The 26,527-nt window shown below is 40.1% G+C and overlaps 1 protein-coding gene across 1 annotated transcript in view; it reads left to right on the top strand.

The window, feature by feature from the left end:
• Positions 1-20,491, top strand: part of tgfb2 (transforming growth factor, beta 2) — a 42,147-nt gene extending 21,656 nt beyond the window's left edge. Inside the window, exons 2-7 of the mRNA XM_029452084.1 lie at positions 7,962-8,125; positions 14,338-14,470; positions 14,571-14,681; positions 15,224-15,389; positions 16,495-16,648; positions 16,773-20,491. Coding sequence (XP_029307944.1) covers positions 7,962-8,125; positions 14,338-14,470; positions 14,571-14,681; positions 15,224-15,389; positions 16,495-16,648; positions 16,773-16,931 — 887 coding nt within the window. The 3' untranslated portion in view covers positions 16,932-20,491. The remainder of the gene's footprint in view (positions 1-7,961; positions 8,126-14,337; positions 14,471-14,570; positions 14,682-15,223; positions 15,390-16,494; positions 16,649-16,772) is intronic.
• The last annotated feature ends 6,036 nt before the right edge of the window (positions 20,492-26,527 follow it).

Genomic DNA, 26,527 nt, shown 5'->3' with positions numbered 1-26,527 from the left:
TCTTGCTGTTCTGAGTTTTTATCCTCATGGTTGTTTGCACTTATTGTAAGTCACTTTGGACAAAAGCGTCAGCTAAAGGAAATGTAATGTAATGATAGGGAGTAACTGGCTTATGATTTGGTGGTTATTGCATTGAATGGAAGTCATAACAAGTTTCATCAGATCTCTATCAAACTAGATTTGCTGTACATACAAATGTTGGACAATCATTTCTATCTGGGGGTGAGAAAAGCTATTTGTTCTTTACTAACGTTAATATATGCCTCTTTTCTTTTGAATCAGTGGATATTCCTGGGCCGTAGAGGCCTTTAAAATAAAATTCAAACAAAACAAAGGAAAAATATCTTTGGTTGAACTGCTCATAACTGGTAGACATATGCAGCTGGTGATAGGGGGTCACAAGTAAACCTTGCCTTGGTGCAGGTCACAAGCCAAACATGTTGCTAACTTCTAGCCTAAAGCATTAACATGAAGCCCCAGAGCCAAAGAGCTAGCATGGACACATACATGGTTGTGCTTTGCATGTTCTCATTATCTAACAGCTAATTCAGGACAATCACTCAGAAACTCTCTGTACTTGTACACGGTAACTTGTGTTATCATATCATATAGCAGTAGATTCGATTTAGTGGTTTGAGGTAATGGAAGTGATGAGTAATGAAGTGACTGACGACAGGAATCAGGGCTGTGTGTGACAACTCTCATGTGACATCAGCTTTTCTCTTAGAGGGAGGAACTGTATAAAAAACAGCAGCCATGTCACTATGTGTGTGTGTGTGTATGTGTGTGTGTGTGTGTGTGTGCGTGGGTGCGTGCGTGCGTGCGTGTGATATGACATCACTCGCTACACTGCTGTCTTAGTCCCTTCCATGTGATGGAGCACACGCACACTCATAGAAAGAACAGCGCCAGTTGTGCTGAATCATTTTCATATCAAGTTTGGATAGATCAGTGGTAATGTGGGCTGACTCTGTTGTATACCACTGGCTGCAGGCAGTCATGAAGTGATTTGCTTATAGCCCACACTGTCAACCAACCTCTGGAATTTCCCTCCTTTTACTAGAATACCTGTGTATTTCAAGTGGCAGCAAACTTACTGTACTGTCTGAGGATTTATCTGTGTTTACTCAGCATTATATATGATATATGACAAGTAGGGCTTTGTGGTAAAGCATTAAAAATAATATTTTGAAAATTCTTTTTAGTGAGATGAAAAGATGGATATCAATCTCTTGTCTATGTGTTAAGGACAGTTCTGGAGTTAGGATATGGTTATTCTTCAGCTTTTTGTGAGGAATTTTAGCAACTTTCCTCATCATACCTTCAACACCACTGAACACTGAACCTGTTATTGGCTTGTTGAAACAACCTTAACCGTTCCATGCAAAATATCTTGTGCTGTTGCTATCTTCACATTTTAATTTAAAACAATACATGATCCATGATAATAAACTTGGTTACTTCACTGTGACAAAGAGTTGTTCTTTAGGGTTCAAGGTTAATTTATTGTCATTGCAGTTGTAGTCTGCAATGCTTTATAAGAAAAAGAAAAAAGAAACACTTTTATGGTGGATTGTGGGGGATAAGTTTAGAAGTCTCAAAGCCTGAGGAAAGAAGCTGCTCTGTAGTCTTGTGGTACGACAACAGATACTAGTGTATTTTTTGCCAGATGGCAGCAGGCTAAAAAGGCTGTGGCTGTGGGTGGGGGTGGGGGTATTGTCCTTTAATATCCTTCTGGCTCTTCACAGGCATCTCACCTCATTGATTTCACAAATGTTAGGTCGATGGGTATTTTCTGGGAGGTTTTAATCCCCCGCTGCAGAACCCTCCTGTCCTTGGCCCGTACACTTCACATGCCAGTTTGTAATGTTTCCAGTCAGGATGTCTCTGTTGCTCCTCTGTAAAAGTTAACAAGAACTAGGCAGGGGAAATTTGTCTTCTTAAGTTACCCTAAAAAATACAGCAGTTTTTAAGCTTTTTTCCGCCGAGGGTGGAGTTATGTGATGACCACGTCAGGTTGTTTGTAATGCTATTTTCTAAGAACTGTAACTGTTCACTTCACCTTAGCTCCATTGATGTAGACAGGGGTGTGTCTTCGCCTCCATTTTCTGAATTTAATAATCAACTTCTTGGTTTGCTGACGTTGAGCAGTAGGTGGTTCTCACTTTGCAAGATTGGTGATTTATGAATCACCTCTCTTTATGAAGTCTCACCGTTGTTTGTAATTCGGCCGATATTTTGTGGATATTGTCATCCACAAAAGAAAGTTCTCTTCCTGTCGGGTTGCAGTCGTGGGGTACAGCGTGAACAAGAAATATGAATTGTTCCAGCATGTAATTCCCCCTAAAACCACAAACTGCTGTTTCCACATTACTGTTGACTCCAGCTCTGTACTTAACACACACCGCGAGACTGATAGCCATCTGAAAAACTCACCATTGGAAAAAAAGAAAAGAAAAGGAAAACATAGAATTGTAATAACAATTTTTGTAACTTTACAAAACAGACAGATCTCTGACTATTAATTAATCCCACTGCACAGTGTTTGGGTGGAGGTGTGAAAGTAGGCAAGGGTTTCTCACAAGCTTGACTTTTAGCCACTTCTGTAGCTGCATGAATGCCTTTTGAGAGTGTGCTCTGCTATCCTTATGTGTACAAGTCATTATCTTGAGACTACAACGACACAGAGTTCTTGATGGCAGGCTATACACCTTCGAATGAACCAGTATAAAAACTGTATGTCATGGTTGGACGACACGTACAGCGACACGTTGTACATCGTAGTGACACGTTGTAGCGACACATCGTACATCGTAGCGACACGTCGTACAGCGACACATCATACATCGTAGTGACACATCGTACATCATAGTGACACATCGTACATCATAGTGACACGTCGCACATCGTAGCGACACGTCAGCATACTGAGGCCCTGGTATGAGCTTGGGAAAAATCACATATTGGCCTGTCAGTGCATTCTAGTGCAGTCAATGTACTGATGTCGGGACTTTTATTCTAGTGTACATGTCAGATTGCACTGATTATTGTAGTGCGGTGTGAGGAAACTGAAACTTGTCTCACTCCACCAAAAATATTTTTATTTCATTCATTGTCTGTGTTTTGTGTCTGATAATTAGTACTGAGTATCAACATATTGTTTTTTGAGTTCAAGAACCCAAAACAAGTACTGGGCTCTATTAGTGAATGTCCATCAGGATGTGTGTGTGCTTGTACGTGAGTGAATGTCTGAAATCCACAGCAGGTGTCGGCGTGGCTTCTACTCAATGCATCCAGTGTTGTGTTAAAGCACAGCAGACTCATTCATGAGGCTCTGCAGCAGTTTGTGTAAACAGTTCACCTTCAGCTGGTCCTCCAGGAGCTGGAAGTGTGACTTTCTCCATTGACAAATGGGAAGGAAACAAGAAATTGCATTGTTAGTCTTGGCTTATCTGCCTCAGCTGCTCAGACTGCACACTGTTCAATGTTGGCCACTGAACAGCACCGGAAGGAGCAGAGGGATTAAACATGTTGATGTGTGCTTGTTTGATCAAAGCATTGCTTTAGAGTTCACACAGGTCACAAGCTTCCCATAGAGTAGTGCTGTAAGCATAATTTGTGATCAGGTTTTGTGCCGAGGGCCCCTGCATCTCCATGTGCTTAGCTTCATGTTGATCTGCCTGAGGTAGGTACATATATAACCGGTCCTGCTGACAGGAGTTTAAGGTGGATTGCATCACTGGTTTCCATTTCACTTTTGGCAAACGTTTGAAATTGCTTGAGGAAGCATTCATTAATTCACATGTCTTATTAACTCTTACTGGTCGGTTGCTGATCCAAATGATTGCTTTCCTAATGGTTTTAACTTACATGCACTATTTATGTGTCTGTTTTTATTGTCTTTACTTATGTCTAATGTTTTATCTTTACACTATCCATACGGTGTTTGTGGCTGCAACTAATGTGGTAGCGCACACTTTTTGCTTCCACCTGGAATGATACAGTTTTGCTTGCTTATCTAGTATACAATGCCTCTTGTTCTCTTTTGGTACAATTTAATATTTGTGCCATTCTCACCTGATCAGTCCTTTGCTCTCAAAACCTTTTGGATGGATCGCCATGTTCATGTCCTCAGGATGAATTGCAATAATGAGTTGTTAGCATGGTAACACATTAAACTAAGATGATGAACATGTTAAAATTACCTACTCAACATCAACATTGTAACGTTGTCACTCTGAGAATTTTAGCATGCTGACATGAGACCATTTATCTCAAAGCACCGCTGTTCCAAAGCACTTCTCGGTATAAGTTGTGGTTGTTCTGACACTAACAACTCCTGGGTGGAGCAAAGGTGGTGCAGCATCTCAACAAAAGAACATATAAACACATACACACATATAAATACACACTCTGCTGGTTATTGTAACAATATATTGATGTAAACCGTAGTGACTGATGGTATAAGTGGACACCATAAAGGATAGAAACGGAGATAGACACACCGGAGACAGCCATTTGTAACACAGCAGCAGATGAGGTATTTCACAGGTGGCTGTGATGATCCTGGCAGTTGGCTGGACAAACAGTCAGAAGTTGAAGCAGACACTAAATCCTTCTGTAGGCTTCATTCTCCTGCTACAGTGTATTTACAGTCTAGTAACTTACATAGATACTCCAAATCCACCAAGGATGTCACCTTTTCTCATCAAGCAAATAAAAAAGATTCCCAGAGGCTTGGTCAGATCTCGCCAACAAGTGAATTACACACAGTACAGGTGACAAAAGACATTTGATGAATCACCAGATCTCAGTTCAGGAAGATTCATGTCTGCTGAATGTGCATTCTACCCACATTGGACCCACTCATATGGACTGCAGCGTGTACCTATTTGGAGAGCTTGAAATGTTACAACAATATGGCTGCCCTTTCATTTGCATATAGCTTGCTCCCCCATCAGATAAGTCTGCGCCGGCACCCGACCAACCATAGGAGTTTGACAACATTTCTTTACCTCATGAGCCCATATAGAAACCTGGCACTTTGTGAGCATTTAGGGAGTGAAAATAAAGGAAAAGTACATGTTAAGTAGCTAAAGAAGCTTCTCAACATTAACAATAACGTCACTTCAAACCAAATTTACATTCCTCTGGGCCTCCTCTCATTAAACACACAATCTTCAGTTTTGAGGGAAACATATTTTCTTTCGGATTACGTTTGTATTTAACATATCATAAATACATTTGTAATAATAATCTGCAAAAGTCAGCATAGGGAGAAGGTCAGGGGGGACGGGTCGGTCAAATAAACACCCAGGAAACAGGAATTTCACTCAGGAGACACTTTACATGTCCTGTGTGAAAGTCAACGTTCACTTATTGTCATTTTGTCTGTAACTTAAATTACGTAACAAACGTACTTATTTTAAACCAAACCATGATCTTTTACTTAACCAAAGCAAGTATTTTTTTTATCAATTTATAACATAAACCAGATGTTTAAAACTGCAACCGAAACAAGGGGGAAAATATGATTACCTCAAAACGTAATTGAGGATGCAGTTTATTTGTATAGAAACTTGATGTTGTGGCCGAAAGGTTTAACATTTCTGAATTAAATATCCTCAGTTGTTTTACACGATACATTTAATTAACAGACCATCGATAGCTTTCATCTAAACTCATGTTCGACTATACAGAGTACTGAAAATGAGGCAGTACAATGATTTCCAACAACCTCTGTTGCAAGTTGTTAAATAAAGAGGTTCAGATAGTAGTATGATCTAACTATATTCTAAGACTTTTCTCCTCTGTGAATGTGGATTATGTTTTTAAGGAATGTATGCAATTTTATTTTACAAGTATTTCTCTCATTGTAAAGTGTTCTGTCAAACAATATCAATGCATGGTATGGTAACCTGAACAGGCTTAGAAAGGTCATATATGCGGCCAGTAAATTCATCAGAGGGTCACAGCGCCAGTTGAGGGGCTCTGTGACCCTGAGGAACATTCACATCCTCTGTATGCCAGATTTGAGAAGCTAAACTCCTGCTACAGGATGTCACTGGATACAAACAATGTACATAGGAAGTCAATTATCCTGCAGGCAGTTGGCTTGCTCAATTCTTCAGAGACTACATCTTTTCTTAAACTTTACTACATGGGAGTACACATAGTGTCAGGGTTGTTTTCATGTGGTGTATAGTTTTGATGTTTTAATGAACTGCCACATGGGCCAAAGACAAGTTTCCACTTTTGTGAACAATAAAGTTGTATTCTATTCTATTCCATGGGGAAAACATTTTCTGTATTTTTAAACTGCATGACTGTGCCACTCTTAAAGTGATATAGAGAGAGGTCTGAAGGAGATCTGTCTCTCTTTAGCTCTGTCCCTTCATTACTGTCCCTGTCTCTTAAGGCTCAGTTCTATTATCATTATAGGTGTTAATCAGAGACAGTATTATCAAATCAAAAAAGCCATATTCAACTATATATATTTCTTTATCTGTGAGAAAATCCCAAACCACAGTGTCTTGTTAATCCTGGGCTTCTGCCTTACGTTACAGCTATCAATTTAAGACCTCCGGGCCTCCTAATTCATCGTGCTGTGGGACGCTGACAAACACTCCTCTACCGCACACATGGCTTTCAGTATTACATGTGTGTGTGTCCCGCAGCATCTGTCTGACATGGCAACACATATGGCTGTCAGTGCTGCGCGTGTCACCCCAGTCCTGTGTAAGCGTATTTCAAACACTTCCACACACATGGTTCTCAGTAGTATATAAGTGGGATTGTGCTGCTGCTGCTACTGTGCAATGACTGCTGTCATACTGAAGGCCGTGTTATTTGTCTGTGGGTGTCGAGATCTGTTTATTGCTCACAGGGAGTACTAATCATGTGAAAACAGCTGTGTAATGTGGGTCAGGAGAAATATAAAGAATGTGTCCAGTCTGACAAAATACCCATGATGATGTCACCAGGGTTATCTTGATTTGTCTGTAAGTCCTACTACTTTATAGAAGTGCAATACTAAATTGCTAGATGACTCCTCAAGGCTCGAATATACAAACAGACGCGTGCACGGACAGCTGCGGACACCACGGACCCGTCGTCGTTCTGTTTGTACTGTGTTGGAGGACATGCTCCACAAGATTCAATATGTTAATTGTCACTCCGGTTACAGTAAAATCGTTTGAAATACTTTTGCTAGGATGCACCAGAAGGACAAACAATAAATAGTAAATATAAAAAGTATAGTAAAATATCAATGTATTGTAATGTATTCCCATGCATACTACTATTCTCAGACAGCCTCTCTCTCCCCGCTTGCCACACAGTCCCCCTCTAGTCTCCTGTCTGTATCAGCAGAAGTCTGAACAGAAGTCAGAAAACAGAAGTCTGAAAACAAGCAATATAACACGACTCTAATTATCCACCAAATGCACCATGTCCTCTAACACATAATCCACCCAAGAGCAAGTTTTAAGTATTATTTTAATTCCCTCTTCTCACCAGACACTGTGTTTCTCATTAACATGAAATAGACAAAAAGGAAAAGCAGTTTGCCGACAACATTGTCTTCACAAACGTCTCTTCGACACAACGCAGGGCTTTCTACAGTTGCTGCAGCGTCTTTCTGATTTTAGCAGATTTGATGGGTTTTGACCTTCAGAGCCACCGTAGTTTCTCACTCTCTGCCCAAAATTGTTACCCCAATTATAACTTTACAAGTTATTACATTTTACCAGGCACGCTCTCTCCTTAGTTCTTTTTCATACTATCTACGGTCACAGCTGGGGATTCTAAATCTTTCCGTTTTTAAAAAAATCCAAAAATGTATCCTCATTTCAGTGTAATCACTCCGGTGAGATATAGAGTCATCTTGTCTTTCCTCTGTCTGTCTGACACACACACACACACACATCCTAAATCAGCCATTCTCTCTCCTTTTTTTGTAGATGTAATCTCTCCTACACACTTCAACCCTTACTTCAGGCGGCTGACGTTCGATGTGTCTTCCATGGAAAAGAATGCCTCCAACCTGGTGAAGGCTGAGCTCAGGATCTTCCGTCTTCAAAACCATGGGGCCCGAGTGTCTGAGCAGCGCATCGAACTCTACCAGGTAGACTCACTTTTCCTTGACATCAGGAGCTGCAAGGGATCCCTGACAATGATTCAATAGTTACTTTTTGGAATTTATTCAGGCTAGGAACTACATATTTTTAGTTTAACATCATAATTACATTGAAAGACAACTTTTTAACATTATTATTAAAACATTTGTATAGAGCAGGGGTTCTCAATGGGGGCGTTCAGAGGACGTCGGAGGGCGCTGGAAGCAATATTTTAGAAAGGGGGGCGTTCACGTGTCTTTGGGGGGCGTTTGTGTGTACGGCCCGCGAGGTAATTCATGAACACACGCAAAAAATCTACTCCAAAATAATAAATCCAAATCTAGTCAGATATAGAATATAACCGGCGACTGACTGTTTTTCCTGGCCAAGGTCAGGGTCCTTGAACACAACACGAGCGGAACGTGTTGTCACATGGTCACGTCATGTCAAAAAACTTCAATATTAAACGAGACGGTCATTGACATCAGCGAACGCAGCATGGCGAGTGTAACAAAGAGAAAGGTGGATGCGGAATGTTCCAGGAGAAATGGACGAACGATTATTTCTTTGTGGAAGTAAAAGGCCAGTGTTTGTGTGGACGTGCTTGCGGTCATGAAAAAGGCTCTGGAGCTGCATTACAGCACGAAACTTGCCAAACTGCACGAGCTGAAAGGACGAGTTGAGTGCGTTTGATTAAAGTTAACATTGTGTGTTTTTAGACTTTTATTTTTATTTTGCTGAGCAATGTCCCCCCCAGCCACCACTGTTCGAAAGCATTAATGTTATTCCAAGGATACACCATGAATAAAACTATTCTGAATGAATGTTAAAACACTAACACTCTGGTCGGGACATGGACCAGCAGCAGACGAGCTGCACTCTGGCTGCTCATAGTAGCAGAGCTAACGTTATAGCAGAGCTAACACCTGCAGAGCTCACGTTATAGCAGAGCTAACATCAGCAGAGCTAACACCTGCAGAGCTAACATCAGCAGAGCTAACACCTGGAGAGCTAACACCAGCATCACTGCTGCTGATTTAGGCTGTGTGTTTAAAAAACGTGGATATTTTCGGCTGAGTTTCTGAACGTTGGATGTGTTGGATTTTTGACTTTTTTGCACTTTGTAGTTCTCTCCTCTCCTTTCCTCTCTCGTTTGTTCGCGAAACGGAGAGAATGTGAATGCACAAAGCATGTTTTACGCCGTAAACACAGAAACGTGCACATAAATTAGATAAATAATATAAGCGTTTGGTTTATTTAATAAAAGAGCACATTTGGCGCTATATATTTATATAAAATATATGTTCCTTTGTGGTTGTTTATTGTTGGATCACTTAAGAGTGCAGATTGTTTCACATTTCTGAGGCTGCTGTGTTTAACACCGGTTACAGTTTGAATGTCTGACCCGTCTCTGATTGGCTGCAGTCTATGGCACAGATTAAAGTTTGAATCGTTGCATTTGTTTAACACTCCTTAATAAAATGCCTTGGTTTGCTCCCTGGGTGCATGGTGTATCAGGGCAACTGAAGGTAAAAACAACAAAACATTTGTTTAATAATATAATATTAATTATTATTTTGAAATTTTATTATGCAACTTCAATCTCAATTTGAGTTTTTATAATAAGATAATATAGCAGCCTAATAATAAGAAAAATATTATAAGAATTGAAATACTAAATGAATATAATCAATATGTAATATAAATTATAAATACTAAGAATAATAATTAGAATAATACAAACAGCATAATAAAAGGAAGCGTACATTTTATTTGGGGGGCGGTAAGGGACCTGGATAATGGATAGGGGGGCGCTGGCCCAAAAAAGGTTGAGAACCACTGGTATAGAGGACATAACTCTCATTTATAGACTATTATGCAGTTAGTAATCACACTATTTAAACAGATGATGTAAAATAACTGGTGCTATATCTCATGCATACAGGACGGTCTGACATCCTGACAAGGAAAAAGTGAAATAAAGGTTTTCTAGTGATCCTTTACTACAACTAGTGACTCTGTAAGCAGCAACACAAGACATTTTAAAGCATAAATATGACAATAATTGTATGACATGGAAATACGTATCAAGTGAAAAGATCCCAGTTACTCTGTAAAACATGAACACAGCTTATGCAGGGTTTAATGTTCATGTTTTCTTCTCATCTACTTTCCTAAAGGCAATGTTTACTTCATTAGTTAAAAAGATGAGAAACTTCTAGAAAATATCTGGATGCCACGGTATAATAAAAAGGACACTTGTAAATTGTAACTAATGGCTTTATTAATGGTTTTTAAATCATTTGCTTATGTTATATAGATCAGGTATTAACTACTAAAGAGAACTCTTGGCTTGCCTGGTTGCGTTGCTGCTGTGTCTTCTCGCAGGACACTTTGTGTTTTGACACTATAGTTCATTTGGAATCAGGAACCTGACCTTTTGGAGAAGAGCTGTAGAGAGCACTGATATCTATTCAGTAATTCAGTCACAAAAAATGAAACTTCATCAATAGGGAAAGCACTGGCCATAGTGTTTGACGTGCAGCAAATCTAAGACAGCGCTGTGCAATAATGGCACCGCTGTGAACACCAGAGGTGGACTCATAAACAGAACAATTGTAAAGCGAAAAAACTAAACACATTCTAAACTTAAGGTTGGCACTGTTCACAAGTGTCCGGGGAAGATTGGACATTAGTGATATGGCCCTGAAGTCACCCCTGGCTGCCTGTCTGTCAGCCAGTTCACATGCTATGTTTACATCCAGACAAGCAGATGACAGCTGAGCTAAACACAGATCCAAACACAGCGCCTGTAAATGTGTGAGGGAGTAAGGGACGGGCCGGTACAAAGAGGGAGACCCGATAACATGCACCTCGTACACATTCATCACACACACACGCACGCACGCACACGCTTATTCATGTCTATACATAGCCAAACTAAGTGTAACACCAAATGGCTCCTGAGACTCAACTGCACAGTAAAGTTAACTATGAATTGATAAGAGGAATCAATGTTCTTAAAATGTTGCTCTACGAATGTCATGCCTGTTATCACTAGCTTGGTATTTTTTTAAATGGTATGAGGATGGACTCACAGGTGTCAATGCCATACTTAAAACAATAATCAGGTGCCCATATGTAAATTGAAACAGGTTTTGTTTGGTGTTTCCTGTTCATAATGACATTTAAAAAAAAAAAAAATCTTCTTTCATTTCAAAAATACATTCCATCTGAAGTCCCTGTAATGCACTCGCATCTGAGCAGTCTGAGACACATCAAGAGGATATCTTCCAAAGTTAGTCTTTTTAGTACCAAATTCCCTCTTTGTGTTTAAGACTGTAACTGTGATATTTAACCAACTCAGATGGCTGAAGCCTCATATTAACTTCAGATGAACTTTGGAATGTATTTTTACACAGATTAAGGACTGTGGATGTTTTCGCCCGGTTTGATAGACTTTAACACGTGGTTAATGTTGTGCGTTCAAACTAAACTGCTTAGTTAGGTTCAGGAAAAGATCATGTTTTGGGTTTAAACATTTCTTATCTAACTTAAGTTTTGTACGTAAGTTCAGTACGTTACTTAATGTTGTAAATTAACTCATGTATACTTTATATAAGTCAGTGTTGACTTTTGTGTTTGTCTGAGCGGTCTCCTTGGTAAAAGTCATGTGTTTGTTTGAAATAAGAACATATATGTTTTGAACTTTATCCGTCTCTCCTCTCCTGTCTATCTTCAGCTGTTCTGAATAATAAAGGGATTCAATAAAAAAAACATTTACAGTTAAAACAGCTTCTGACTCAATCTCCCTCCTCATGTTGGAGCTGTATATCAATCTAATGCAATGTTTAAATACACTTTGGTATATTCTCAATTCTGTAAACACATTTTATTTCTGGTGCTAATTGATTAGTTTTTTATTTGCTTCAAGAAAGCACAGTTATCATTATTTACCTTTTTTTAAATCTGTTTTTCTGGATGCTTTTCTAGTCACCCAGGACGTCCACATACTTTAAGGTAGAAACATTCATCAAACTTAGAAATGTTCAGCAGTTTAGGAGAATTACGCTTCAATTCAACTTTTTAAAACCTCTTACTTATTATATCACGGGAGTCAATGGACAGCATGTTTAAATGTTCACATTTATTACCACTTCCAAACCAAACTACTACTTCATAAGTGAAGGTTATTCAAACTTTAAATAAGGCACCTCACTTTGAGCTTTGCAAATATAAATGGTGTTCATTAAAGACCACGAAAGACAAGAATATTAAACGGTAATATTTCAAAGTAAAAGTCCTCCTTGTCTAGACAAATGAAGGGAACTGCGAGACATACTGAGTAAGGTTATGCTGCAGGGTTAAGTTTTAGGTTTTGAGGTAATTCAAGTTATTACAAATGTCAGTGTGATTTACATTTTATTACTACTTTAAGTAAGTTCAAGTTCTTTATTGTCATATGCACAACAATTACAGTGCAGCAGTCGTTAGTAAGGAAAGTCTTAGTTCTCAGTCTCCCTCCAACAATGTTCATAAATATATGTATAGGATAATCACTCAAGTACAAATGAGAATCTAAGACATAAATGCAGAAACACAAAGGTCTTTAAAGGACCATAAGTGTTACAAAGCAACCCAGAGGATACACAATCTCTTTGTTAGCCCTCAACCTTTCACATCATACAAACTCATTTATCACCAACCTCCACCTGTGCTTCTTCTCTACATACGGTGTCTGAGCTTCAGTGTGTTCTCTGTCAGGTTTCCCACACCAGTCCGAACAGGAGATCTCAGCGAAAGCAGCAGGAATTGTGTTTTACGCATTAGGCAGAGATGAGCCAACACAAACTCATGGTTCTGAAGGACAGCTGAATAACAGAGCTCTGTCCAGCATCTGGTTGTGCTCTCAATGCTCCTCCCAGACCTGGCCAATCAATCAGAGAGAAAAGAACAGACTGCTAGACCTCAACCAATTGTCCTTCAAAGCTACTGTGGCTGCTTTAGTGTCTTCTATGTTGATGTATCGTGTATTATGTTATAACTGCTCTGTATGCATTTGCTAAACCAAAGACTGTGGTTGAAATATTATCTTGGCGTCATGCAGCAGCCCAATATGGATGTGAAACACTGAAGTATCATTAAGTTTATCAAACGAAAGCCATCCGTCATTAATATCTGCTTCAATTCTGACAATGACATCTCCACACACGCACACACACTAACACAATGTGGACCAACTGCTGTCTGTATCCAACATAACACCATCATGCATGCAGCTGTTCTTCTCTCCAAACCAGAAGAGAACTTTATTGTGTCTGTTTAGGTTCACACGGCACTACCACATGCAAACACAGCAGGTTGTAAAGCTTAGTCACATGGTGGTCACAGACTGCATATTTGATAAGTCACTGCATTAAGACAGAGATTTAGGTGGAGGGGGAATCATACCTTGTTTTATCTCATGCAACTCTACAAGTCTATAACATCGCGTTTGTGCCCATTAACATTTATAGGTTGGTTTGTTTTCCTGCAGTTATTTTGGGCATATGACATGACGTCACCCCGAGCACTTAATTAGCTCAGTGCTTCTTGGCCACATGACCACAAAGTATTGCACAAATGAACTGAAGTGACAGGACAAGACTGTCCTCCCCAGAGAAAAAACTAAACACTGAAAATGATAAATGTCAGATGGTCCATCGCTTCAGTCCAGACTGACATATCTCCACACCTTTGAGATGTATAACAATGACGTGTTGTCCCCAGAGAATAAATACGACTTTACATCTAGCACCACCAGCAGGGCAAAGCTGGCACTTAGCCTGCAAACTATGTCAACATCTACTAGATCAATTAGTGCAAATTGTTGTACAGAAATTTACTAATATTTGGTCTCCAACCAACACTTTATATGTGTTTCTTTTAACCATGACCCCAATCTTTCTCCGACCTAAACGAAGCTGCCTAACCCTAATGAAACCTGGACCACAGAGGTGGCAGATCAGAAAAGATTCATATGAGTCTTTTTGGAAGGCAATTATAGATGATCCATTTTGTTGAAGGAGGTTGGAGGACTTTTTGAAAGGACTGTGGTGCATAGATCTCTGGGTATTTCTCTTTTGTCCACTAGGACTACTACAATCATCTCTTTTAATAAATAGCTCTGAAATATAATTTCTGTTCCACAACTTTGACCGTGTCTCTGTTTTGTGCACAGATTTTAGGACACAAAGACCTGACGTCCCCAACACAGCGATATATAGACAGCAAGGTGGTGCGAACACAAACAGAGGGAGAGTGGCTATCTTTTGATGTGACAGAGGCAGTGAGTGAATGGCTGAACCACAGAGGTCAGTGCATATTCCCCCAGTCACTGTAGCACATTCCTCATCATTTATTTCATGTGTGGTATTGTTGCATCCCCTTGTTGTGACTTTTGTCTCTCCACAGACAGAAACAGTGGATTCAAGATCAGCCTGCACTGCCCGTGCTGCACGTTTGTACCATCAAATAACTACATTATTCCCAACAAGAGTGAGGAGCTGGAGGCACGGTTTGCAGGTTATTTGATTCAGAAAATTGTTAAAGCATGTTCAAGGAAAAGTCGAATATTATTCTATATTGTATTAATGTTAAGAAATCCCATGAAAAGACCAATACCAACAATGTGTTAGTTCATCTTTTAATACTGTCTGACTTCCCAACCCTGTCTCTCAGCTCTTGGTTGATTGGTTCTTACTCTTGGGATTGAGCAGCATTTCAATGTTCCATTAGAAGCAGCACAGTGTAGAGAGCTCCTATATGCACCTGCTCACACCTACTTCAAAAGCATTTTATTTATTTACTGGACTGTATGACGGTTGGAGAGTTGGGATGTTTGTGTCCAGGGGCACCGGGAGAACTCAGAACCTTCTGTGGATTTGCAGATGGCTTTAGATGGCTTTCAAATTCTGACAAGCACGTCCTTTGAATCATTTTAATGCCTTTGGCCTTTAATATAAAATAAACTTTAATATATGGTAATCAGATTAAATCTTATGTTTTGATCAGTTTGTACTTGCATACAGTAAGATGCAGCTTATTGAGCTCTATTATGTTTCCAGGTATTGATGACAGCTTCGTCCATGGCGTTGACCTGAAGGTGCCTAAGCACAGCACTCGGGCTCCACACCTTCTGCTCATGCTGCTGCCTTCATACCGGCTGGAGTCTCAGTCCCAGCACACAAACCATCGATCCAAGAGAGCCCTGGATGCTGCCTACTGCTCCAGGTACTAACCTGGAATTCACATATTACTCTCGTCACACACTTACAGCAGGAATCATTGTGAAATCAAAGTATTCTGAGCTGTTTTTATTCAGTGATCAGCAACCAGATGCTCCCATGTCACATCATTTGCATATAAACTCTACGGACAGCAAAATCCAGAAATAGTAATTATAAGCTTTGCTTCATGGCAACAGTTTGTTTTCATTTTTGGATAGTGCTGTTTGCATTGCATTGTTTTGATACAACAAAAGGACTCAGTCTGTGTCTATGGGCATGAAGCTCTTCATGGAAAGCCATAGTAATGAAAATCCTCTGTGTATTAGTAGCTCCTTAAGGCAGAGTGAGCCAGGTTTACAACTTGTATAGGCTGCTGAGGCTGCCGGGTTTTCACAGTTTTCACACACACCTACACACACCTACAGACACCTACACCTACAAACACACCTAAACACACACACACACACACACACACACACACACACAACAAAAAAACAGACAAACAGTAAAATTGATTACTCAAACTGTCCGTTGTAAACATCAATTACAGTCGAGGTGGGAGAACTCTATCTTGAACTTTGACCTAGAGCTCTATCTGACCGGATCTTGTAAGGTACCAACAAAATAACAAGTTTGAGTCGGGTTTGGGCCATTTTGTTTTGTAAAGCTTCAGGCTCAGTTTTATTTTAATGAATGTTGGTCTTTCCCTCTCTGACAATCGTCTGTACCCATGCTACACATGGGTTGTAAGAAGATCTGCAGCACCCACTAGAAGATAATAAGTATAACCAAAGCATTGCATTGCATTGGGATTAAGTAATGGATCAAATAAAGCCTTCACACACATTCACACACATTCACACACCAATGGCTGTGCCTTTGCGAGCAATTTGGAGTTCAGTTCGAAATGTAGACTGGAGGAGCCGATACGCTCTACCTCCTGGACAGAAATAAGATTATTACATTATTAAATGGAATAATGGAATAAATCTGAAACAACCCTTTAAAAACGAGTCATATATTTTATCCCGTCTCCACCCTCAATCTAAAATGAACTACACCGAAGTCTACTACACCACGTTTCACCTCTCCCCTTCATCTCTTTGTAGAAACGTTCAGGACAACTGCTGCTTACGGTCTCTCTACATAGATTTTAAGAAGGACCTAGGCTGGAGGTGGATCCACGAGCCAAAGGGCTATGAGGCCAACTTCTGTGCTGGGGCCTGTCCATATCTGTGGAGCGCCGACACCCAGCATTCCAAGGTACTGTATGAGGGTCAAAGGTTAAACAATCTGGGGGATCAGAGATGGTAAGGTCAAGTACTTGCATAATTGTTGTGTTCTACTTTACTTAAGGTCATGTTTTCCTTTTTCCTTGTGTTTTTAGGTGTTAGGCCTTTATAACACCATCAACCCTGAAGCCTCGGCTTCGCCCTGCTGCGTCTCCCAGGACTTGGAGCCCCTCACCATCCTCTACTACATCGGCAAGACCCCCAAAATAGAGCAGCTCTCCAACATGAAGGTCAAGTCCTGCAAGTGCAGCTAAAAGACCTTACAAGCCTGCACATACACACTCTCTCTCCTTCCTTCACACACACACACACACACACAAACACAGTGGATTTGGGCATACACAGTCACACGCAACTGTACTTTCTCTTACATTACTATTATACTTCCACACAGGCACAGTCAGGAGTGGTGTGCTGGAGAATGGAGGTACAGACCAACTCAATACATACACACCATACAGGAGCAGTGTTGTCATGATACCAGAAACTTGACTTTGATACCAATGCTGTACTATAACTACAATGTTGCATTGCAGTATTTGGTTGACATGATTGGTAAAGAATAACATTTATTTTTACGCTAGAAATTATGACGTTGCTTGCAAATAACAGGCACTACCTCTGTTGGCTATCCAATGTCAACTTACCTTTTATACCTAGTAATCCTGTTCATGATGAAGAAACTGGTTAATGTGATGAATCCAGTGAAGTGCCTTAAGATGCAGTATCACTGATGCTAACTAAATATTGTTTTTTTCAATGATATGACTGTGTTGAATGTATGTTGAAAAGTAGATTCCAACTGATGAATCTGGCAGTATTAGTTCAAGGCTTACTTAACAAAGAAACAGCAGAATAGATGTCCAACATGTTTAAGTTAATTTAGAAACAGTTCTTTCATTATATGTTTACATGCAAATGTCTCAATTAATTCATATCTGGGTCACAATTTCTTTAACGACCACATTTTTTTATATAATCTTTAAGATTTCAGTGCTAGTTGCTTTAGCGACACCCTCGGTTATTAATGTTCCCGGCCAATTTCTATTGCAACATTTCCACTTCCCAGAGGTGACTTTGAATTCAAATGTCAGCTGGCAGAACACATTTCATAAAAATATTGAATGTTTGTAAAAATATCTTTAGCAGTAGTATCAAAGTCATGCCCAAATGTATTGTGACCCCACTGCACAGGACACATATATACTACACGTACATACATATATTGTTACATATATACATACAGACATGCATACAGTGACATAAGTTTGGTTATGTCCCTTTTTGCATTTTGAAGACCGTGTCAACATGCATCACCTCACACGATTGTCACACCGAGACACACGAGTAAGGCAAACACTGGAAATATAAGTGATCTATATGTGAAATAAGTCCTGAAAATAACGCAGCCCCACCCCTGACACCTCCCCACCCCTTCACCCCCTTCTTCCCCCCACCTCACCCCTCCACAGTTTCCACAGTCACACCACACCATGTCCTCGTCACCATGTGTTTGTCTTTGGTTGGTATCCTTAGTAGTTTTCTAATTCTTGTCATTGTTTTGCTATTTAAGATGTTCATGGTTATGGTTTAGCACCCTGCAAATATAGACCCAGGCAGAGAATTGGATAGTATCAACCTCACACAGATGATAAACATATGTATGTATAATATCTCATTCATTTTGTAATTTATAGACGTTTGAAAATGGTTTATTTTAATAAATGAGCCACCATAAGAGAAACAAACTTTACATGGGAGCTCCTTAAAGGATAAATCCGGTTTATTATAACAATGGTCTTATTTTTGTAGTCATTTCTATGTAATATTAGAAAGCAATGAAACTGGAATTTCTGTGTTTGTTGCAGAGTTAGAAAAACATCATTCAGAATCAAGTGAAGTGAAGTCCATTATATTTATAAAGCCCAAATATCATAAATCAAAAAATGTGCTTTACACACGAAACCCTCTGTTCTTAGACCCTCACTTCGGATAAAGGTAGAGATGACATTAGAAGAGAGCGGGGATGGATAATGGCGTGTGTCTACATAGTGTTTACAACAATCTTTTGACAACATATGACCACACTAACCGCCGTTGTATGATAGACTAACATTGCTCCCTTGCCTCTTATTATCTATTCGTGCTGCGATCTATTTGTTTGACATTGTTTTTCACAATGCACCAACTTTGTATGAATTAGCTTGTCGGCGCTCAATCTGACAGCTGTAGCACAAGGAGAGCAAGACACTAGAGGCGCCGGAGACACCGGAGACGGCCAAGTCAATGCCTCTACTTGAGCTTCATACGCTCTCCTCTCACTGGGACCAATTGAAAAAGACGCCATGTGGACACACGCCTTAAGGGACCAACCAACAGTTACAATTCCATAGTAAAATTTCTCTCTCGAAAGCTAACTAATAAATAATTGTTTAGCTTTGTTAAAATGATGAAGGGTTATAATCTAGTCACAGATTAAGATATAGATTATTAACCCCAGACAACATTTTAGCTGCTTTAAAAATAACGGCTATAGGATTAGACATCAAGAGTATGGCTATTTATTACAGGTACTATTACTATTACTATTACATTTACACAGTTTACATACCCACTTTACCTTTGACTGCTGTAGGCCACTTTCTTTAGGTGTGTGTGCAGTTGTCTGGTGCAGTGAGGGAATACTAGTTGTGTTTTAGGGGTGCTCACTTTCAGTTTGACCTCTAGATAAAGTGTTGGTTTGTTTCCAACCTGCCTGTTCGTTTGACTGCTCATGTGTCCTGAGCCGTCAGACATTGTTGTAGTGACGTCACCGTGCTCACGTTTAAACTTGTGGGCAATTTATTCACCAATTAATGTCTTTGGACTGTGGCAGGAAACCGGAAACCCACACAGGAAACACAAGCACAGGGAGAACATGCACACTTCAAACCCATTGCGGTTCTAACCAAAAGATAACTACAAAACTTTGACCAAATGTAAGCCGGAATCATCCCTTAAATGTTATGAACACATGGATTTGTGCTGTCGTATCTAAAACAACTTACTTTAAGTCAATGAACAGATGTGTCCTTCTATACTGGCTGGTATTGAACAATTAGAGACTTTCCGCATAGAAAACTCAAAATGATGACATTTCATAAGCCTTGTCATCTCATGCCCAGCACAGCCACAGATTCAGTCCACACTAGCTTTGAAAGGTCTGGGTTCAGAGAAAGGAGAAGCTGTGTTTTGGTAAGTGATGATGAAGCTATGTTTGGAGAAACACTGTTGATGATTAGAGTGATGAAATATTATAGAAGGTATTAATAAAGAGCAGTTATGACATTCAGAAAACGCTCATAGAGACAAAAATATTACAATATGTATTCAACCATCAACAGTCACCTCTCTGTTGCTCTGCAGTGCGTCGTCTTCCTGCCAACATAAAACTTGTATTTCACCCATAAATTTGCAAAAGCTGTCTGTCAGTCATTATCTTTTTGTTTCTTTAATAAAAACAAATTGCACTGATGCTGTTTAATTTTACTTTTTTAAAGTGCTTAGTTTTCTTAGTTAGACAGCACTCCCCCGTTATCAAGTGAGGAGTGTTGATGTAGGTGACCTGACCCCAGCCCCTTCGGGCGTTACGTGCCAGTGGACTTGCTGAGTAGCAGAAAATGAGAGCTAGGCACCAAATTTGTCACAATAGAGCTGTTATTTTTTATGTGTATTTGTTTTGATGATGATGATGATATTGTGACCCACTATGCTGTATTGTAACACAGTGTTGTTGTGGTGCTCTAACGGTAAATAAATTATTTAAGTTTCAAGGGAATTCAGTGTTATGTGTGTTCTTTCTGAAGATGTGTGTGACATTTAATCTGGCTGCTGTAGCGTGTCTCTCTCTGGAAACTTGAATCCCTCCTACACTTGTTGAGTTCTAGCTGTGGAAAGCCACAAAGACAAATAAGAGGGTCATGTTCCATCATTTCTGTAATTCAATGTAGCTCATAACATGATATATGATCAAAGGATGATACTCTTGTCAGTCACAGAGGTATGGCCTCCATGGGGTACACATAATGTAAACAATCCTCTGCATAAACAAAAGGAAATATTCTTTTAAAAGCATGAATATACGTCTTTATGTGACCTCACCTAAAAGGACTAGCATGTTCATGGCTTTAGACTAAAGTCAAACCCAGTCGCTTAAAAGAAAGACGTCCACATTGAATGAATCTGCATCTCAAGATGTAGTGCCAAAGCAGGAAGTAGTGAGCAGGAAGTAAGTAGAAAGTAAGGGTCTGGAGATCCAGGTGGTTGATGGCCGTGTAGCATGTTGGACTTTTATGCAGGAGAGTGGCGTTCATGTGCTATTATAGATCTGCTAATTACATTAGCCTTTTAGTTTTATTACCAGGAACCAGAACATGTTTCTAAACGTAAGTGTTTTTATGACAGCAGAAAAGAGGGATGGGTGGAGTAAAGAGAAATGGGAGTGAGAGCAGCTCAGGGTGTGGGAGGATTTTGTCAGCTCTGGAATGAGGCTTTCCACCAAGCTCTGTATGAGGGATTAGGTCTGCATGGTGGACCAGTGATAAATAAAGACCGTGTGGTCTCGGCTCTGTGCGGTTCCTATCCAGGGGAGAAAACCAGAGGAGAGCCTGGCACTGGCTCCCAGGAGTAATCTGGACCTCCATGAATTATATATCAACTGGAAACTATTGCAGTGTGTCATCATCTGGGTCATTGGTGAGCGTGTTGAGCAGAGCAGAGCTGCTTAATTACACACACTACTGCTGATCTGACAAAACAACTGTTATCCTGTAAGAAACATAACTATGGTGTAGGGTTATATTTAAGTGGTTTCTGCTTTTATAAATGCAGAGTTCTGATCAAGAATGGTAGAACATGTACAGTAAGAGTACCAGAGGACTTTGTAACCAAAAGCCATAAATCATAGAGTTTATCACATCTCTGAGCTCATATGGACATTGTGTTGAAGCAGAAGCACAGTTTTCTTTATTTAGAGCTGTGAACAATGGATCAAGCAGAAATATTATTGTCCATAGTTTGAGAAATGAGTCATGGCGTAACTCTTTCACTGCTCCTCAAAATATGAGAGGCGGTGGATTGTGTGAGCAGTTCCCCTCTTCTGGATCCAGCTCCAATGATCTGCAGGAAACGTTATGGCATCTCTCAGTGAGAGAGAGACAAACTCACAACCAAAGAAACAAATGGGTTTCAGAATTATTATTTCATGTATGGAATATATTAACGGGCAACAAATTGAATCATCGATTAGTTGTGGCTGCATCCCAAAGGTCCATTTATCTGATTTCCTTTTGTATTGTAGGAAAATAACATTGTACAAGAAAACGAGGAATACATTTAGTTTTTTAATAAAACACTGGAAATAATAAAATGTAGCTTTTTATCCTATTAATAATCGGTTAATCAAAGATGCCACCCTGAGTTATACAGGCTGTTCTCATCTACTGTTTGTACTTATACCTTTGAAAAGTAATGCACTATCATTTGTATATAACCCATTTCATAATGAGTGACGTGCAGGGCTGCCTCTATGAAGTCAAGGGATGTAGTAGGTCGGTGTGGATGGATCGATCAAAAGTCAACATTGACTTATTTGAACTTACCTTTGTTACGTAACATACAAGCTTAACTAACACAACGTATATAACAAACTTACTTATTTTAACCCAAACCAAGATCTTGTCCCAAACCTAACCAAGTAGTTTAGTTGTGTAAGCAGGTTCTGCACTGCAGGGGCTTGCGGAAGCACACTGATCACTCGTGTTTCCTGACATTTGCAGTAGAACGCACAAATATTAACTTTTCATAATCAGTGTTTATAGTTGTTCCAATCGGTCTAGGCTCTGTCACACATATCCGTATGGCAGACACGTCTGCCGGCGCATACGAAATATCGGCAATAGGTTGATATAAATTAAGGTGTAAGTTGTGATCGTTTGAAGGACGCAGACATTACGGCGAACACGCCAGACATACACAGTTCCGTATGGCAGAAACATGCCGGCGTATATGAAAATTAGCTCAAAATGTGTCAGAGTCCAAATACGTCCAACTTTTCCACAGCAGTGTTGTAGCTGACGTATACATAACGAATACATAACAAATTACTATACGTATGTCAAACATTGATAGCGTATCACTTACCTATTTAAAACGTATCAGAGTGTCTGGCCAACAGAGCTGGAAAAGTGCCATCTGGTTCACGTCATGCTGATGCTGGAGAAAGGCTAGAATGCTGAATGCTAGCTGTACTGTAGAAACACGTTTAATAAGTTACTCCGTCGTCAGGCATAATGTTAACATAGGGTAGGAATAGGGTATACACTCGTTATCAATACATTGGCTGTAGGGTTCACCGTCAGCCGACGTAGCCTATATCTAACGCACCTCTAACTGTCACGCGTTCCACCCACTATCATTTTGTTTTCATTTGGTTTTACCTTGTCAGTAATTCTCTTATCATTTCAGATCCTGGTTCATCCTCACTGCCTACAATCAACTTATTCCCCTCACCTGGTTTCCACAGCCCATCTCCTCACCTGCTTCTCATTCCCTCATTAGTTCTCTCAGAGCATATATACCAGTTCTCTCCCACTTGTTCCCTGACAGATTGTCTTGTGTTTTCCTGCCAAGCTCTCCAGCGATCGTCTAGTTTACCTGTTTAGTTTTCCTGACCCGGCCGTTTTGACCCTGCTGCCTGTTTCTGGACTCCGATTCTTCTGCCTGCTCCTTACTGGATTTGTTTGCCTTTTGGACAGATTTTCTGGTATTTGACCCTGCCTGGATTACTGAGTAAACTGAACTATATTGTATTCTGCTTGTGTCTGTGTCGTGCTTTTAGGTTCAGTTCTGTCGGTTCCAGCTAACCTTACACTAACGTAGTCACGTAGGTATTCACGTAGGTATTTATGTACTATATTTACGTAGGTAAGTATTCACGTACTGTATTCACGTGCTAGATTTACGTAGGTAAGTATTCACATAGGTAAGTATTCACGTAGTATTCACGTATATCTAACGTAGTGTAACGTCTGCATAACTTATGAAGCACACGTCGGGTACGTCCGGTAATTTTGAACATGCTCAAAACATCAGTGTTCAACAACGCTAATACTAATACTAGCAAATACTACTACATAAACCAGCGTGTTGCAGATGTTTTGTATACGCCATATTTTTGTATACGTTATGCATTCGTTGGGTATTCGTCTGATACATTTTGTATAAGTAAGTGATACGCTATCAATAGGTAATAGGTAAACTTGTAATAAATAGTTCACAACTTTCTTGGTGCGTGACCATTTTAAAATACTGTGTGTACACCTTATCACAGGCTATGGCCTCAGTGGGCTATTGTGCAGATGTAGCTGTGTTATAGGAGTGCAATGTTAATCAGTGGCATACTCTTTACTTTTTTCTGCAGGTGGAGCCCATCAGTCAGATATTAACAGACAAAAAATAGTCACGTCAGACACAGCCTTCTATAAATGTAATGACAGGTGTAAAACCCCCCTCAACAGAGAAAGAAGTGAAACCCAAACTTCACTTTATTTGCTAAATATGTAAATTAATTCAGTTGAAGTCATCTGCTAGTGAAGTGCATTTGTTTATGTAACTTAACAGTAGATTTTTATTCCGTTTAAATAGCTCACGCATCTTTTTCTGAGCAGCTTTTAGTGTAGCTGTTACTTTGCCGTAGCTTTGTAACGTTTCTAACACTGGGTAAAGATATCTTCCCTGATGTGGTTATTGCCCAACAATGTTGCTAAAATATCAGGGAGAGTAGTTTTAAGGTATCCTCATGATTCCACTTACTTTAAAGACACACACACTAATTCACCACCACATCCCAACATTTCCTCTCAGTTCATTGTTTAAAACTTCACTGTTTCTAGCTGAAATTTGACATCTTCTATTTAAAGAAGTGAAGTTTCCTTACAGACGAAGACATGCTGCTACAAGAAGACTAACCGCTTGTCTTTGGCTGGAATCTTGAATCCAATCAGATTCTGGTGCGATATTTCTTCACTATCTGTCTGGCACATATAACCACAAGTGTGAGCTGAGAGGGCAAGGTGAAGTCCTGTTGGATGTTGCACAGAGCCTGTGAAGGGTCCTCTGTCCTCAGCCATGCAGCCAGCACTGCCTGTGAAAGGCCTGCAAGTCTACAGCAGAAGACGGCGCAGATTTTCAGGGTGAAAGGGCACACTGTCTCTGGGGAGAAAAGCGATTTGGAGATTTTGGTTACTCAGCTGCAGCTGGCGGCACACAATAACACAAAATCAGAGAGAGGTACTCAAACTGTGACATCAGCAGCCAGCAATGCGTTGGCTCCCATAAGAAGAGAGAAAAGTCTTAGAGGCTAAGCTACTGACAGAAAGTACATGTCGTGTGTGTGTGTGTGTGTGTGTTTGTGTTTGGATGCTCGCAGCCAAGGCATTCCATTGACAGCAATTCAACCAAATTTGATACCATCTCGGTCTGGTTCGCTGTGCCGTCCCACCCCACTTCTGACTCCCCTCACCCTGCGTCTCATGTGGTGGCAGTAATAGCCCAGAAGACAGAGTGTTGTATTGCATCTGTAATTACACAGGAAGGCCAGTTCTCTTTGAGCTCTGGATTAGCAACTCTCTTTGTGTTTCACTCAAAGGGGGGCACAAAGGCAGCCAGAAGTATCGCTCAGTACAAAGTGAGCCCCCCCCCCCTCTCTTTCCTCTCTGCTGCCTCCTCTAAAGTTTGACAGGCGTCTTGGAGATATCATGATAGAGAAAGAGGCAGGAAGGCAGCCCTGGAGCCAGGGACATTCAATCCCTCCAGCACCAGTCTGCCTGTCTGCCTGCCTGTCTGTCTGATGTGTAAGTCAAGTTCACTTTAGTGTATTGAGCCTTAAACACAACCAGAGATATCATCTTTTTTTATTGTCAAAATCTGGCCATTAATAACAGTTTGGGTGTGCACCAACAGAGACAGAAAAGATTACTGCCACCTGAGGAAAATAAATTAATAAAATAATGAATTGCACGCAATAACAAATTATTTTTAAGGTCTCATGAGTAAAGAAATGTGTCCATTGTTCACTCTCAGGCATCAAGTACAATGTGTTTTGTTGAGAAACACTAAATGTAAACACAACTTTGTTTATAAGAAATCTTATTAAAAGAACAATAATGATCAAAATTGCCTCCAAGACACACTTAAGAACAATGAAATCTATTGAGATCTTAACTTTATCGATAAAATACATTTTAAAGCTTGGGGAGGTAACATTGGAGAAGCCAGCAAGAGAGAACTAGATTTTAAAAATGATCCAACTGAAAAAACCCAGCCCAATGTTGCCAACTCTTTCCCAATGAAAGCAGCGAGCAGCACTAGATCCAAAAGTTGCCAATTTTAACAAGAAAGTTACCAAGTTGGCTACGCTGACAGCCCGTCCCTTCAGGCATCCGTCCAAAGCCACTCCCCCAAAATCATCATTATGAACTTAAACAACCAACAAGGCTATTGTTAGTAGCCTACTCACAGGGGTCAAACTAGCAGCTTGTGATAGACTCCAGTGACGCTCAATGAGTGCACGGGCAGAGTTCGCGCAGATAGACAGGCAGGTAGCTAGACAGGCAGGTCGGCCTGCACGGACTTATTACAGTCCCATGACAGCCACAGATATCAGATTTCTTACTTGTTTTCGTCTGAACATTTGGTTTATTAAATGCTGTTGGGATTTAAAAGAATAAAAACATACATTACCAACCCTAGCTTTAAATGTATATTGGTAGAGGGTCTTTAACAAAAGCAGATAGAATAAATATTCAACGCA

This window comes from Cottoperca gobio, chromosome 16 (assembly GCF_900634415.1).
Source record: "Cottoperca gobio chromosome 16, fCotGob3.1, whole genome shotgun sequence".
NCBI lineage: Eukaryota > Metazoa > Chordata > Actinopteri > Perciformes > Bovichtidae > Cottoperca > Cottoperca gobio.
The sequence above is the reverse complement of the archived record's forward strand: the minus strand, read 5'-3'. Positions and strand labels throughout refer to the sequence as shown.